Here is a 17,638-nt window from a genome sequence, read left to right on the forward strand (position 1 = left end):
TTAACCCTCTCTCTCTCTTTAACCCTCTCTCTCTCTCTCTCTCTCTCTCTCTCTCTCTCTCTCTCTCTCTCTCTCTCTCTCTCTCTCTCTCTCTCTCTCTCTGTCACCCTCTTTCTTTAACCCTCTCTCTCTCTTTAACCCTCTCTCTCTCTCTCTCTCTCTCTCTCTCTCTCTCTCTGTGTCTCTGTCTCTGTCTCTCTCTCTCTCTCTACTCTCTCTCTCTCTCTCTGTCACCCTCTTTCTTTAACCCTCTCTCTCTCTTTAACCCTCTCTCTCTCTCTCTCTCTCTCTCTCTCTCTCTTTCTTTCTCACCCTCTCTCTCTCTCTTTCAATTCAATTTAAGGGCTTTGTTGACATGGGCAACATATGTTTATATTGTTTACAAAGTACAAAAGGGAAAATAAATAAACATAAATATGGGTGTATTTACAATGGTGTTTTGTTCTTTCTCTCACCCTCACTCTCGCTCACCCTCTCTCTCTCTTTCTCTCTCTCTCCCTCTCTGGCTCTGTCTTACCCATTCTCTCACCCTCTCTCTCATCCTCTCTCTCTCTCTTTATCTCTCTCTCTCTCTCTGGCTCTGTCTTACCCATTCTCTCACCCTCTCTCTCATCCTCTCTCTCTCTTTCTCTCTCTCTCCCTCTCTGGCTCTGTCTTACCCATTCTCTCACCCTCTCTCTCATCCTCTCTCTCTCTTTATCTCTCTCTCTCTCTCTGGCTCTGTCTTACCCATTCTCTCACCCTCTCTCTCATCCTCTCTCTCTCTTTATCTCTCTCTCTCTCTCTGGCTCTGTCTTACCCATTCTCTCACCCTCTCTCTCTCACCCTCTCTCTCTCTCTCTCTCCCTCTCTGGCTCTGTCTTACCCTCTCTCTCTCTCTCTCTCTTCCTCTCTCTCTCTCTTTATCTCTCACTCTCTCTCTTTATCTCTCTCTCTCTCCCTCTTTGGCGTCTGTCTTCCCCGTTCTCTCACCCTCTGTCTCTCTCCCTCTCTGGCGTCTGTCTTCCCCACCTCCACCTGTACCACCAGCTGTAAGTAAATTCTAGTACAGGATAATCAGGATGAAAAGATGGCAGCCACGCTGTTACCAACGGGTCCTGATGGCTTGCGCCGGTTCACTCGCGAATCCCTGGCCGCCATCGAGCAGCGGATTGCCGAGGAGCAGGCCAAGAACGCCAAGGATTACCAGGAGGATCTGGGCAACGTGGAGCTGCCCATGCCCAGGCCCGACCTGGAGGCTGGCAAACAACTTCCACGTATCTTTGGTGACATTCCCCCAGGACTGGTTGGGGTACCTCTGGATGACATCGATCCCTTCTACTTCAAGAATCAGAGGGTGAGTGTGGGGTAGGGGTGTGGGCTGTGAGGGGGAGGCGGGGGTGGGATACAGGAGGTTGGTGGCACATTAATGGTGGAGGACGGGCTGGAGCGGAATGAGTGGAATGGTATCAAATACATCATGGTTTGATGCCATTCCATTTGAACTCCGTTCCAGACTTTATTATGAGCCGTCCTCCCCTCAGCAGCCTCCACTGTGACTCTCTGTGATAGTGCCAATACAATACTGATATATTCACGGTAACGTGATAGATCAGAGCAATTAAACACAGTAAAATACAGTAAAAGTCACCCATTGAACTGTAAGAAAATGTATTTCTACAGTATTTTACTGTAATTTACTGCATATTAGAAGCATATTAATGACTAGAAGGTGCGTCTAGAGGACTTATCAAAGGCTTTCAAACTGGATGTGATTACAGACAGATCAAATGGACATAGTTAATCATTACAAGGTTTAAGACCTGCTGCCGCTCTGATCTGTCCCCTATATGTAATTGTTAAGGAACTACTACCACCACATATCACTTAAATTAGTACAGGACTCTCACTAACGGGTGCCACAAATATAGACGTTTACAAGGCACGCCTTAAAATATGTTAATGAGCCAGTGATTCTTTCTCCTCCAATAATATTTCGCCCCACAATGCACCATCATTTACAATATGCTCCAGTAAATATATAGCAAAATAGCAATACAGTACTTTTTAAAAATTGAAAATACAATCAGTAATTACTAATAGTGAATATCTAATAATATATTACAATTTATATCACTTGCTCGTTAGGCCTTAACAAAGGCTTCCAAACTTCCCGTGACTCAACTAGCCTGTACCCCCTGCACACTGACTCGGTACCGGTGCCCCCTGTATATAGTCTCATTACTTAGCTGTACCCCCTGCACACTGACTCGGTACCGGTGCCCCCTGTATATAGTTTCATTACTTAGCTGTACCCCCTGCACACTGACTCGGTACCGGTGCCCCCTGTATATAGTCTCCACACTGACTCGGTACCGGTGCCCCCTGTATATAGTCTCATTACTTAGCTGTACCCCCTGCACACTGACTCGGTACCGGTGCCCCCTGTATATAGTCTCATTACTTAGCTGTACCCCCTGCACACTGACTCGGTACCGGTGCCCCCTGTATATAGTCTCATTACTTAGCTGTACCCCCTGCACACTGACTCGGTACCGGTGCCCCCTGTATATAGTTTCATTACTTAGCTGTACCCCCTGCACACTGACTCGGTACCGGTGCCCCCTGTATATAGTCTCCACACTGACTCGGTACCGGTGCCCCCTGTATATAGTCTCATTACTTAGCTGTACCCCCTGCACACTGACTCGGTACCGGTGCCCCCTGTATATAGTCTCATTACTTAGCTGTACCCCCTGCACACTGACTCGGTACCAGTGCCCCCTGTATATAGCCTCCACACTGACTCGGTACCGGTGCCCCCTGTATATAGTCTCATTACTTAGCTGTACCCCCTCCACACTGACTCGGTACCAGTGCCCCCTGTATATAGCCTCCACACTGACTCGGTACCGGTACCCCCTGTATATAGCCTCCACATTGACTCTGTACCGGTACCCCCTGTATATAGTCTCCACACTGACTCGGTACCGGTGCCCCCTGTATATAGTCTCCACACTGACTCGGTACCGGTGCCCCCTGTATATAGTCTCATTACTTAGCTGTACCCCCTGCACACTGACTCGGTACCGGTGCCCCCTGTATATAGTCTCATTACTTAGCTGTACCCCCTGCACACTGACTCGGTACCAGTGCCCCCTGTATATAGCCTCCACACTGACTCGGTACCGGTGCCCCCTGTATATAGTCTCATTACTTAGCTGTACCCCCTGCACACTGACTCGGTACCAGTGCCCCCTGTATATAGCCTCCACACTGACTCGGTACCGGTGCCCCCTGTATATAGTCTCATTACTTAGCTGTACCCCCTGCACACTGACTCGGTACCGGTGCCCCCTGTATATAACCTCGTTATTGTTATTCTTATTGTGTTACTTTTTATTATTACTTTTTATTTTAGTATACTTGGTAAATATTTTCTTCTTCTTGAACTGCACTGTTGGTTAATAAGGGCTTGTAAGTCAGCATTTCACTGTAAGGGTCTACACTTGTTGTATTCGGCGCATGTGACTAATAAAGTTTGATTTGATTGTGACTCCAGGGCCAAACAAATCAAAAGGAAGTGGCCACTCAGACAAACACATCAAAAGGAAGTGGCCACTCAGACGTTAAAGCTTTGGGACTTGCTGCCACTCTGATCTGTCCCATTATATTTCATTAGTACAGGACTCTCACTAACGAATGCAACAAATATAGCCTCTTACAAGACGTGCCTCAAAATATGTTAATACACGAGAAACAACAAGACCATGCACCCACTGGTGGTCAAAAGATTTTTGGAATGTGGTATGGTACTGTATTCTGAATTACAGTAAATTACTGGCAGCAATTGGCCAGTTAAGTTACTGTAGAGTTTCAGGACAAGGTTTGTAGAATTCCTAAAATACAGTATATTATTGTATTCTGTGGGGAGTACAGCATTCTCACTCACTGGTGCAACAAATATAGACTAACAGTGAAATACTTACTTAGAGGCCCTTCCCAACAATGCAGAGTTAAAGATACACAAAGTATATATACATTTGAAATAGTTGACACAAGGAGTGAATACACAGTGAATAACGAATAACAATAATGAGTAAAAATAACATGGTTATATACAGGGACTACCAGTACTGAGTCGATGTGCATTACCTCTATGGGGTAATTGAGGTAGCTATATACATATAGGTAGGGGTAAAGTGACTAGACAACAGGATATATAATAGACAGTAACAGCAGTATACTGTAGTATACTGTAGGTAAGGGTAAAGGATAGATAATAGACAGTAGCAGCAGTATACTGTAGGTAGGGGTAAAGGATAGATAATAGACAGTAACAGCAGTATACTGTAGGTACGGGTAAAGTGACTAGACAACAGGATAGATAATAGACAGTAACAGCAGTATACTGTAGGTAGGGGTAAAGTGACTAGTCAACAGGATAGATAATAGACAGTAACAGCAGTATACTGTAGGTAGGGGTAAAGTGACTAGACAACAGGATAGATAATAGACAGTAACAGCAGTATACTGTAGGTAGGGGTAAAGGATAGATAATAGACAGTAGCAGCAGTATACTGTAGGTAGGGATAAAGGATAGATAATAGACAGTAGCAGCAGTATACTGTAGGTAGGGGTAAAGGATAGATAATAGACAGTAACAGCAGTATACTGTAGGTAGGGGTAAAGGATAGATAATAGACAGTAGCAGCAGTATACTGTAGGTAGGGGTAAAGGATAGATAATAGACAGTAACAGCAGTATACTGTAGGTACGGGTAAAGTGACTAGACAACAGGATAGATAATAGACAGTAACAGCAGTATACTGTAGGTAGGGGTAAAGTGACTAGTCAACAGGATAGATAATAGACAGTAACAGCAGTATACTGTAGGTAGGGATAAAGTGACTAGACAACAGGATAGATAATAGACAGTAACAGCAGTATACTGTAGGTAGGGGTAAAGTGACTAGACAACAGGATAGATAATAGACAGTAACAGCAGTATACTGTAGGTAGGGGTAAAGGATAGATAATAGACAGTAACAGCAGTATACTGTAGGTAGGGGTAAAGGATAGATAATAGACAGTAACAGCAGTATACTGTAGGTAGGGGTAAAGGATAGATAATAGACAGTAACAGCAGTATACTGTAGGTAGGGGTAAAGGATAGATAATAGACAGTAACAGCAGTATACTGTAGGTAGGGGTAAAGTGACTAGACAACAGGATAGATAATAGACAGTAACAGCAGTATACTGTAGGTAGGGGTAAAGGATAGATAATAGACAGTAGCAGCAGTATTCTGTAGGTAGGGGTAAGGGATAGATAATAGACAGTAACAGCAGTATACTGTAGGTACGGGTAAAGTGACTCGACAACAGGATAGATAATAGACAGTAGCAGCAGTATAATGTAGGTAGGGATAAAGTGACTAGACAACAGGATAGATAATAGACAGTAACAGCAGTATACTGTAGGTAGGGGTAAAGTGACTAGACAACAGGATAGATAATAGACAGTAACAGCAGTATACTGTAGGTAGGGGTAAAGTGACTAGACAACAGGATAGATAATAGACAGTAACAGTGTTGGGTAGAGTCCAGTGTGTTGGGTAGAGTCCAGTGTGTTGGGTAGAGTCCAGCGTGGGGGTAGAGTCCAGCGTGTGGGGTAGAGTCCAGCGTGGGGGTAGAGTCCAGCGTGTGGGTAGAGTCCAGCGTGTGGGTAGAGTCCAGCGTGTGGGTAGAGTCCAGCGTGTGGGGTAGAGTCCAGCGTGTGGGGTAGAGTCCAGCGTGTGGGGTAGAGTCCAGCTTGTGGGGTAGAGTCCAGCGTGTGGGGTAGAGTCCAGCGTGTGGGGTAGAGTCCAGCGTGTGGGGTAGAGTCCAGCGTGTGGGGTAGAGTCCAGCGTGTGGGGTAGAGTCCAGCGTGTGGGGTAGAGTCCAGCGTGTGGGGTAGAGTCCAGCGTGTGGGTAGAGTCCAGCGTGTGGGTAGAGTCCAGCGTGTGGGTAGAGTCCAGCGTGTGGGTAGAGTCCAGCGTGTGGGTAGAGTCCAGCGTGTGGGTAGAGTCCAGCGTGTGGGTAGAGTCCAGCGTGTGGGTAGAGTCCAGCGTGGGGGTAGAGTCCAGCGTGTTGGTAGAGTCCAGCGTGTTGGTAGAGTCCAGCGTGTTGGTAGAGTCCAGCGTGTTGGTAGAGTCCAGCGTGTGGGTAGAGTCCAGCGTGTGGGTAGAGTCCAGTGTGTTGGGTAGAGTCCAGTGTGTTGGGTAGAGTCCAGTGTGTTGGGTAGAGTCCAGTGTGTTGGGTAGAGTCCAGCGTGTTGGGTAGAGTCCAGCGTGTTGGTAGAGTCCAGCGTGTTGGGTAGAGTCCAGCGTGTTGGGTAGAGTCCAGCGTGTTGGGTAGAGTCCAGCGTGTTGGGTAGAGTCCAGCGTGTTGGGTAGAGTCCAGCGTGTTGGGTAGAGTCCAGTGTGGGGGTAGAGTCCAGCGTGTTGGGTAGAGTCCAGCGTGTGGGTAGAGTCCAGCGTGTTGGGTAGAGTCCAGCGTGTGGGTAGAGTCCAGCGTGTCGGGTAGAGTCCAGCGTGTCGAGTAGAGTCCTGTGTGTGGGTAGAGTCCAGCGTGTGGGGTAGAGTCCAGCGTGTGGGGTAGAGTCCAGCGTGTGGGGTAGAGTCCAGCGTGTGGGTAGAGTCCAGCGTGTGGGGTAGAGTCCAGCGTGTTGGGTAGAGTCCAGCGTGTTGGGTAGAGTCCAGCGTGTTGGGTAGAGTCCAGCGTGTTGGGTAGAGTCCAGCGTGTTGGGTAGAGTCCAGCGTGTTGGGTAGAGTCCAGCGTGTTGGGTAGAGTCCAGCGTGTGGGGTAGACTCCAGCGTGTGGGTAGAGTCCAGCGTGTGGGTAGAGTCCAGCGTGTGGGTAGAGTCCAGCGTGTGGGGTAGAGTCCAGCGTGTGGGGTAGAGTCCAGCGTGTTGGGTAGAGTCCAGCGTGTTGGGTAGAGTCCAGCGTGTTGGGTAGAGTCCAGCGTGTGGGTAGAGTCCAGCGTGGGGGTAGAGTCCAGCGTGTTGGGTAGAGTCCAGCGTGTGGGGTAGAGTCCAGCGTGTGGGGTAGAGTCCAGTGTGTGGGGTAGAGTCCAGCGTGTTGGGTAGAGTCGAGTGTAAGAGAGTTAGTGAGTAATACTTTAATTGGATAGTCCATCTGTAGATGTGTTTTACAGACTATCAGTAACATTTCAACTAACTATCTACTAACCCTAAACCTAGCTCTTACCCCAACCCCAACCCTAACCCTTACCCTAACCTTAACCTTTACCCTAGCACTAGCCCTAGCCCTTATTCTAAACCTAACAGTAACCTTAGCAAACAATTGCTTATCAACAGATAGTTTGTTGATAGTATGACCATCTGTATAACGTCAACAGATGGAAAACCTCACACTATCCAAATAAAGGTACTGTTAAAAAAGGTCAATGCAGGTAGTCCGGGTAGCCATTTGATGAGCTATTTAGCAGTCTTGTTTATCAGTCTCATGGCTTGGGGGTAGAAGCTGTTCAGGGTCCTGTTGATTCCAGGCTTGGCGCGCTGGTACCGCTTGCCGTGTGGTAGCAGAGAGAACAGTCTATGGTTTGGGGGCTGGAGTCTTTGATCATTTTTTGGGCCTTCCTCTGACACCGTCTAGTATATAGGTCCTGGATGGCAGGAAGCTTGGCCCCAGTGATGTACTGGGCTGTACTCACTACCCTCTGTAGCGCCTTGCAGTCGAGTGCCTTGCAATTTCCGTACCAAGCGGTGATGCAGCCAGTCAAGATGCTCTCAATGGTGCAGCTGTAGAACTTTCTGAGTATCTGAGTGCCCATGCCAAATCTTTTCAGTCTCCTGAGGGGGAAGAGGAGCTGTCGTGCCCACTTCACAACTGTGTTGGTGTGTGTGGACCATGTTAATTCCTCAGTGATGTGGACCACAACACTTACCTGTCCACCAGAGACCACAACACTTACCTGTCCACCAGAGACCACAACACTTACCTGTCCACCAGACCACAACACATACCTGTCCGCCAGAGACCACAACACTTACCTGTCCACCAGAGACCACAACACTTACCTGTCCACCAGGCCACAACACATACCTGTCCACCAGAGACCACAACACTTACCTGTCCATCAGAGACCACAACACTTACCTGTCCACCAGAGGCCACAACACTTACCTGTCCACCAGAGACCACAACACGTACCTGTCCACCAGGCCACAACACATACCTGTCAACCAGAGACCACAACACTTACCTGTCCACCAGAGACCACAACACTTACCTGTCCACCAGAGACCACAACACTTACCTGTCCACCAGAGACCACAACACTTACCTGTCCACCAGAGACCACAAAACGTTTGGTTGTGGTTGTGGATGTTGGTTTAAAGCTTAACACAATAGAATGTACAGTTCTTGCTAATCGTGATGATTTATTCAAAACACACATATTACAGCTGATGCATATGTACATGAAAGAAACCTGAATTAAAATTATGATTGTGTCATTATACAATATATAGCCGCATATATTTTTACCGCATTTTACAAAAACATTAATAAATAACTGATTGAAGATGTCTTTGGTACATAATTGGTCTAGCCTATACTCCAAAATTAAATACATTTGAGTAATTGCCTTTGAGTTGTGGATTGTATTATTATTATTCATACTTGATGGACTGGTTACCTGATGCTACACTCCAACATGTATATTCATGAGTCTGGTAGACAACGTATAGCCATAGGTGATGCTGTTGGTTCATTGATTGTCGATTACAGAGTCGTAGATCAGGCCTCTCTGTCCGTTACCAGAGTCTTTACAGAGTCGTAGATCAGGCCTCTCTGTCCGTTACCAGAGTCTTTACAGAGTCGTAGATCAGGCCTCTCTGTCCGTTACCAGAGTCTTTACAGAGTCGTAGATCAGGCCTCTCTGTCCGTTACCAGAGTCTTTACAGAGTCGTAGATCAGGCCTCTCTGTCCGTTACCAGAGTCTTTACAGAGTCGTAGATCAGGCCTCTCTGTCCGTTACCAGAGTCTTTACAGAGTCGTAGATCAGGCCTCTCTGTCCGTTACCAGAGTCTTTACAGAGTCGTAGATCAGGCCTCTCTGTCCGTTACCAGAGTCTTTACAGAGTCGTAGATCAGGCCTCTCTGTCCGTTACCAGAGTCTTTACAGAGTCGTAGATCAGGCCTCTCTGTCCGTTACCAGAGTCTTTACAGAGTCGTAGATCAGGCCTCTCTGTCCGTTACCAGAGTCTTTACAGAGTCGTAGATCAGGCCTCTCTGTCCGTTACCAGAGTCTTTACAGAGTCGTAGATCAGGCCTCTCTGTCCGTTACCAGAGTCTTTACAGAGTCGTAGATCAGGCCTCTCTGTCCGTTACCAGAGTCTTTACAGAGTCGTAGATCAGGCCTCTCTGTCCGTTACCAGAGTCTTTACAGAGTTGTAGATCAGGCCTCTCTGTCCATTACCTCACATTTCCTCACAACCTCACATAATTCTACCCAAAAACAATTACAATTTCTCTCAACCAGTGGCAAATGGGCTTTTTTAGGCGAGTGCTGATGCCGCCCTTTGATAAGCAGTGCCCACTACGTCAAAGGCAGGGACGCAAAATATGTATCTTGTTTGATTGCCAGCGTGTCTCTCCAGGGTTGAAGAGACGCATCGGTGCGGAGCTCCACCAACGTTCCGTCAGATAAATCATGTAGCAGATGTAGGATATGATAGAAAGAGTATGTGGGCGCAGCGGGTCGAGTGGCGCAGCGGGTCGAGTGGCGCAGCGGGTCGAGTGGCGCAGCGGGTCGAGTGGCGCAGCGGTCTAAGGCACTGCATCGCTGTGTTCGATGCGTCACTACAGGCCCGTGTTCAATCCCGGGAGACCCATGAGGCGGTGCACAATTGGCCCAGCGTCGTCCGGGTTAGGGGAGGGTTTGGTCGGCCGGGATGTCCTTGTCCCATCGCGCTCTAGCGACTCCTGTGTTGGGCCGGGCGCATGCACGCTGACATGGTCGCCTGGTGTACGGTGTTTCCTCTGACACATTGGTGCGGTTGGCTTCCGGGTTAAGCGAGCAGTGTGTCAAGAAGCAGTGCGGCTTGGTTGGGTCGTGTTTCGGAGGACGCACGGCTTTCGACCTTCGCCTCTCCTGAGTCCGTACGGGAGTTGCAGCGATGGGACAAGACTGTAACTACCAATTGGATACCATGAAATTGGGGAGAAAAAGGGGTAAAAAAAAAAAGTTAATAAATTATAATAATACAAAAAAAATAGAAGGAGTATATGGCCTTTTCTGTAGAATACAGGCTGGAGATAAAATGGATGGTAATGTAATGAGACACTTTTTACAGGTTTCTCTGATCAAATGGCCGAACCTCAATGGCACTCAATCAAATGAAAAACGTGCTGTTATGTTAACAAACAACATATCCTAAAAACAGGACAGGTCACAAAGTAAAATGGACAATATGGAATGGACAATCACAACTGTTGTCCAGGAGTTTCATCCCATTGTCACGTACAGTGGTTTCAAGTTAGTATCCGTCAATTTTGGACAAGCTGATCATTGTGAAAAAGAAAATATTTTCTGCATATTCAAAGTTTTTAAATATCCAAATTGATTAGTCACAAGAATCAGGACTAATAAAGTCAATTCAATAATGGCCTGTTTTACAAACGGTGGGCCTACCACATAGATGGGCGTTCATACCATTCCATTGCAGGCTGACATGGTAGGCTACATACACTCCAGTAAGCACTATCCAACATTTTTTAAACCTTTTTTGTTGTTTGTGTTTTACAAACGGTAGGCTTACCACATAGATGGGTATTCATATTATTACGTTTCAGGCAACACTTTAAGCTATACCTCGGTAAGCACGGACTGACACCTTTCTGATGTCTTTTATTTTGGCGCCGTTCCGGACCGGCCTTGATTTCCACTTCTACGGACATTGGGTTTTGGTCCGGTCCAGGTTTTGGTCCGGTCCAGGTTTTGGTCCGGTCCAGACAAAATCTGAACCGATCATTGACATCTATGTTTAGTTCAGTTTTTGTCCGGTCTGGACAAGCCTTGATTTGACCCCAACATAGACGTCTATAAATTATTTATTTTTAACTTTCATTCAGAACCAAAAATGAGCCTGGTTTCATCGTCTGTAAAATACATATTTTCATCGTCTGTAAAATACATATTTTCATCGTCTGTAAAAATACATATTTTCATCGTCTGTAAAAATACATATTTTCATCGTCTGTAAAAATACATATTTTCATCGTCTGTAAAAATACGTATTTTCAACATCCTGGAAAATATGTATTTTAAATATATGGAAAATACCTTTTCACCTTTCATTCAGCACCTAAATTGAACCTAACTTCAACGTCTGGAAAGTACATATTTTAGATGCCTTTTCAACGTCATTTTGCTTACTGGGACTATTCTAGTTTTGCGGGGGGGGGAGAAATGTTTTGGTCTCGCCTATGGCAGCAGAACGGCAAAGACCGGCCCTGCTGCTGTTGGACGGTGGGATTAACCAAAGACGAATAAATATTTAAATAAATACGTCCACATCTGTTCAGTAAATATTCAGCCTGCTTTGGAGAAGAGTTGCCTGCATTATCTGAGCTGGGCTGGCCTTATAGTGCACCGACTGGCTCTGTTGATGGGAAGGAGTTTTCTGCTTGAACCTGGCTGGGTTCAAATAGTATTTGAAATCATTTCAAATACTTTATATGTGCTTGATTGAGCTTCCCTGGCTTAATTGACCAATAGAATAGTCCCCAAACTGCAAACCCCACCATTCTGGCACTCCAGGCAGGCTAGAGCAAACACTCAAAATATTTGAAAGATTTCAAATAGTATTTGAACCCGGGTCTGTCTTGGAGGACTGCAGGGCTGCCTAGACACTGCTTACCGTTGATGTAGACAGATGGCAGACATAGTCAGACTCTCAACATGGAAGATAAATAAATCCTGTCCGGTACACACAACAATCTATTTATTGACTCCTATTTGAGAACAGGTTATTTGGACCGGCACAGACCAAAGAGTGTTGATTTACTCAAACCCACCCCACCTTAAAAGACCCCCCTACTGGTTTAGATTGAATAGAGTATTGTGGACTTTACAACTATTTGTTTACTGTGATTTGACCTCAAACCACAACTTGTATTGCTACTAATGCATCTTTCCTCTTTCTTTCTTCCCTCAGACTTTTATAGTAGTTAATAAAGGGACGGCCATCTTCCGGTTCAGTGCCACGTCTGCTCTCTATATATTTACCCCTTTCACCTTCCTCAGAAGAATCTCCATCAAAGTCCTGGTCCATTCATATCCTTTACAACGGTCTGTCTGTCTGTCTGTCTGTCTGTCTGTCTGTCTGTCTGTCTGTCTGTCTGTCTGTCTGTCTGTCTGTCTGTCTGTCTGTCTGTCTGTCTGTCTGTCTGTCTGTCTGTCTGTCTGTCTGTCTGTCTGTCTGTCTGTCTGTCTGTCTGTCCTGTCCTGTCCTGTCCTGTCCTGTCCTGTCCTGTCTGTCTGTCTGTCTGTCTGTCTGTCTGTCTGTCTGTCTGTCTGTCTGTCTGTCTGTCTGTCTGTCTGTCTGTCTGTCTGTCTGTCTGTCTGTCTGTCTGTCTGTCTGTCTGTCTGTCTGTCTGTCTGTCTGTCTGTCTGTCTGTCTGTCTGTCTGTCTGTCTGTCTGTCTGTCTGTCTGTCTGTCTGTCTGTCTGTCTGTCTGTCTGTCTGTCTGTCTGTCTGTCTGTCTGTCTGTCTGTCTGTCTGTTAGTCTGCCTGTCTGTCTGTTAGTCTGTCTGTCTGCCTGTCTGCCTGTCTGTCGGTCTGTCTGTTAGTCTGTCTGTCGGTCTGTCGGTCTACCTGTCTGTCTATCTATCTACCTGTCTGTAAGTGGTTAGTGATGAAAGTGGTTAGTGATGAGCCCAGAGGAAAACAGTTATATGTGATGTAACGTCAGTAACATTCTACCTGATATAATCGTGTGATGTAATTGTTTCAGGGAAGAGAGCCAGGTAGATCTTTCTTTGTTGTGTTGCTGTGTAGTATAGAGCCACTTCATTTCAAAAACAGTTATATCAGTTTGGCCTGTTTGTTTGCTTGTAAAGCAGGAGGTATTTTAAGGGTAGCCTACTCAGTATAATGTCACAGAAACATGTAAGATTAAGATAACCCCTCACCCAGAAAAACCTCAACTGGTACCACTTTCTAATCGTCCCCTTAAAAAAACCTAAAAAGCCACACCCTGCCATGCGTCATATACTGTACTGTAAAATCAGCCAATTTCTAATATTTACAGATTCCAATGGTAGGATCCCATTGGATTTTTCCATAGTCCCATTTTGAAACAGCTTTGTGATGTTCCTCCCTGGCATCGCCAACCAAATCCCTTGATCTGCTGCTCTTAATCTCCCAAATGAAATAAGAGCAAGGAGATTTCACGTCACATGACGGCTGTCTATTAGTTCTCAGACGGACGGCTTGTCCTTTGCATGCACGACTGAATACATCCATTCACTCTTTCTCTACTGAATCCCTCCATCTTTCTCTTTCTCTACTGAATCCATCCATCCTCTCTTTCTCTATTGAATCCACCCATCTTTCTCTTTCTCTACTGAATCCATCCATCCTCTCTTTCTCTACTGAATCCATCCATCCTCTCTTTCTCTACTGAATCCATCCATCCTCTCTTTCTCTATTGAATCCACCCATCTTTCTCTTTCTCTACTAAATCCATCCATCCTCTCTTTCTCTACTAAATCCATCCATCCTCTCTTTCTCTGCTAAATCCATCCATCCTCTCATTCTCTACTAAATCCACCCATCTTTCTCTACTGAATCCACCCATCTTTCTCTTTCTCTACTGAATCCACCCATCTTTCTCTTTCTCTACTGAATCCACCCATCTTTCTCTTTCTCTACTGAATCCACCCATCTTTCTCTTTCGCTACTGAATCCACCCATCTTTCTCTTTCTCTACTGAATCCACCCATCTTTCTCTTTCTCTACTAAATCCATCCATCCTCTCTTTCTCTACTAAATCCATCCATCCTCTCTTTCTCTGCTAAATCCATCCATCCTCTCATTCTCTACTAAATCCATCCATCCTCTCTTTCTCTACTGAATCCACCCATCTTTCTCTTTCTCTCCTGAATCCACCCATCTTTCTCTTTCGCTACTGAATCCACCCATCTTTCTCTTTCTCTACTGAATCCACCCATCTTCTCTTTCTCTACTGAATCCATCCATCCTCTCTTTCTCTACTAAATCCATCCATCCTCTCTTTCTCTACTGAATCCATCCATCCTCTCATTCTCTACTAAATCCATCCATCCTCTCTTTCTCTACTGAATCCACCCATCTTTCTCTTTCTCTACTGAATCCACCCATCTTTCTCTTTCTCTACTGAATCCACCCATCTTTCTCTTTCTCTACTGAATCCACCCATCTTTCTCTTTCTCTACTGAATCCATCCATCTTCTCTTTCTCTACTAAATCCATCCATCCTCTCTTTCTCTACTGAATCCATCCATCTTCTCTTTCTCTACTGAATCCATCCATCCTCTCTTTCTCTACTAAATCCATCCATCCTCTCTTTCTCTACTGAATCCATCCATCTTCTCTTTCTCTACTGAATCCATCCATCCTCTCTTTCTCTACTAAATCCATCCATCCTCTTGTTCTTAACTGTTCAACAGTATATATATATATATATATATATATTCTGTTGTTCTGTACTATACTATAGGGGTTTAAAAATCTACCCCTAACAATTGCAATGGGTCACACTTACTATATACCGGAAAGAACTGTTAGTAAATGTGATGTTAGTGTCAAAATGTAGATCTATGTTTGTGGGTGAAATGCTAGATAACATCTTCATTTCCTTCTTATTTTTTAGTAAGAGTCCACTTTATTAGAAATATGCACTACAGAATTCTGGAAACAAATCATAAAAGAGAGACATCTTAAGCCAGGTGTACACTACACGATTTAGCCGTCCCAAACAAGTTTTTTGAGATCGGAGACAAAATCCCCATGTCGTTGCCTAGTCGAGGCACGCAGGCGTCACAGACGCTCGTTCAATATGAGCGGGTCAGAGACTTCAATCTGAGGTCTACCGATTTCCGTCTTTTTTGAGCCGTCCCAGACATCCCGATATTTTCAAACATGTTTTGATTTTATCAGCAGAAAATCTGCAACGCTCTTGTAGTGTGAGATGTGCCACGACAGAGTTTTGAGAACGGTGATCAGCAATAGCCAATGAGAGTTCGCCAGAGAAGAAGCCAGCGACATGATGTCGTTGTTTCACATCACCCAGAACGTGTAGACTCTCCAGCAGGAGCCATAACTAATACCAGCTAGCCAGTATGCATTTGTACTTTCATTAAAAGCAAAAGTGTCAAATTGTTATTCACAAGCAATGTTTTTTTATTTTATATTTCAACTCTATAGCAAGTGTGAATGACTGACCGCAAAAGTTTAATGGGCTACTTTGAGCCACAGCTCGTTCTAGTTACGTTAACAATCTAATCACATCTTCACACCATTCTGATGTGATGTGACACCATTCTGATGTGACACCATTCTGATGTGATGTGACACCATTCTGATGCGACGTGACACCATTCTGATGCGACGTGACACCATTCTGATGCGACGTGACACCATTCTGATGCGACGTGACACCATTCTGATGCGACGTGACACCATTCTGAGGTGACGTGACACCATTCTGATGCGACGTGACACCATTCTGATGCGACGTGACACCATTCTGATGCGACGCGACACCATTCTGATGCGACGTGACACCATTCTGATGTGACACCATTCTGATGGGACGTGACACCATTCTGATGTGACACCATTCTGATGGGACGTGACACCATTCTGATGTGACACCATTCTGATGTGACACCATTCTGATGGGACGCGACACCATTCTGATGCGACGTGACACCATTCTGATGTGATGTGACACCATTCTGATGCGACGTGACACCATTCTGATGTGATGTGAAACCATTCTGATGGGACGCGACACCATTCTGATGTGACGTGACACCATTCTGATGCGACGTGACACCATTCTGATGTGACACCATTCTGATGCGACATGACACCATTCTGATGTGATGTGACACCATTCTGATGGGACGCGACACCATTCTGATGCGACGTGACACCATTCTGACGTGACACCATTCTGACGTGACGTGACACCATTCTGATGGGACACCATTCTGATGCGACGTGACACCATTCTGATGCGACGTGACACCATTCTGATGTGACACCATTCTGATGTGACACCATTCTGACGTGACACCATTCTGACGTGACACCATTCTGACGTGACACCATTCTGACGTGACACCATTCTGATGCTACATGACACCATTCCGATGCTACGTGACACCATTCCGATGCGAAGTGACACCATTCTGACGTGACACCATTCTGACGTGACACCATTCCGATGCGACGTGACACCATTCTGATGTGACACCATTCTGATGTGACACCATTCTGATGCGACACCATTCTGTGTCACATCATTTACTGGCAACACAAAACAACTACAGGAAAAGACGATTGTTTTCATGTGAGAGGCTCGGCGATTTTAGTATTTTTTTGTCGTGTAGTGTACGCCCAGCATTAGAGACGTGGAGAAAACCACACCCCCAGTCTCTAGCTATGACCTGAACGCTGAGGGTGAGCTATAATGTATGAACTACAGTAGCAACAACCCAACTGGTCATGGGAGCCGGAACAAGCTATCATGCAAGCATTTATTGTATATAAAATGAACAGAGTAGTCGTGAGGAGGACCTTGCTAACAAGGACAAACTTAGTCAGTTTATTATCCTTATGGTCATATTTCAAAGGATTATTTTCCATTGAAAGGACGGCTAGTTCCCAGAATTACATCACTAATAGAAACATTTTCCCCAAAAAATGTTGGGGGGGGGGGGGGGGGACTTAATTTAAAGCGAAGGTGTGGTAAGCACAGTATGTGATACATTGACAAACATATGTGAATTTACTTTAACCTTTTTCTTCACATTATTCAGCTTGTTCATTATGTGTACTATTCTGACCAACTGTTGCTTCATGGCTATGTCAGACCCTGCCCCTTGGACCAAGTACCTGGAGTAAGTAATACGTCTACACTTCCTCCCTCCTTAGTACACTTCTTTTGATGGTGAATACACTGTTCTCCTGTGATAGGAACTTCCTCTGTCTGTGTCCCCCCCCCCCCCCCCCCCCCCTTTTTTGTTGTTGTTTTTTTTTGTCACAATATTGAGCGTTGCCAAGGTGTGTTGCTACGGTAACAGTAACAGTGTGTGAATCCTGATCGGTGAGTTACTGTATTTCAAATGTAAGTAGTCTACATCAAGCATGTGATACGGTCGGCTCACTCACTGCACTTGGAATGCCACATGAGAATGACAACTTGGCATGGTGTATAATGCTCCACACTTCGCCCCGACGCTTTACGTCAGGTTTTGCTTAAATATCTTTTACAATTGGAATGTGATGAATGCTAAACTTCCAATTCCGTTACTGAATGTTTATACCTAAGGTAAATCTATCCTCTGAAACAAGGTATTCTGGGAATGTATGACATAACA

General features: G+C 45.5%; 1 protein-coding gene across 1 annotated transcript in view; it reads left to right on the forward strand.

Moving 5' to 3' along the window:
• Window positions 1–1,069: 1,069 nt before the first annotated feature.
• The window catches only part of LOC120055422 (sodium channel protein type 4 subunit alpha-like), a 96,970-nt gene continuing 80,401 nt past the window's right edge, over window positions 1,070–17,638 (forward strand). The window contains exons 1-3 of the mRNA XM_039003285.1: window positions 1,070–1,336; window positions 12,205–12,338; window positions 17,078–17,158. Of these exons, the coding sequence (XP_038859213.1) occupies window positions 1,070–1,336; window positions 12,205–12,338; window positions 17,078–17,158 (482 nt within the window). The remainder of the gene's footprint in view (window positions 1,337–12,204; window positions 12,339–17,077; window positions 17,159–17,638) is intronic.

The sequence above is a fragment of the Salvelinus namaycush genome, chromosome 11 (assembly GCF_016432855.1).
Source record: "Salvelinus namaycush isolate Seneca chromosome 11, SaNama_1.0, whole genome shotgun sequence".
Taxonomy (NCBI): domain Eukaryota; kingdom Metazoa; phylum Chordata; class Actinopteri; order Salmoniformes; family Salmonidae; genus Salvelinus; species Salvelinus namaycush.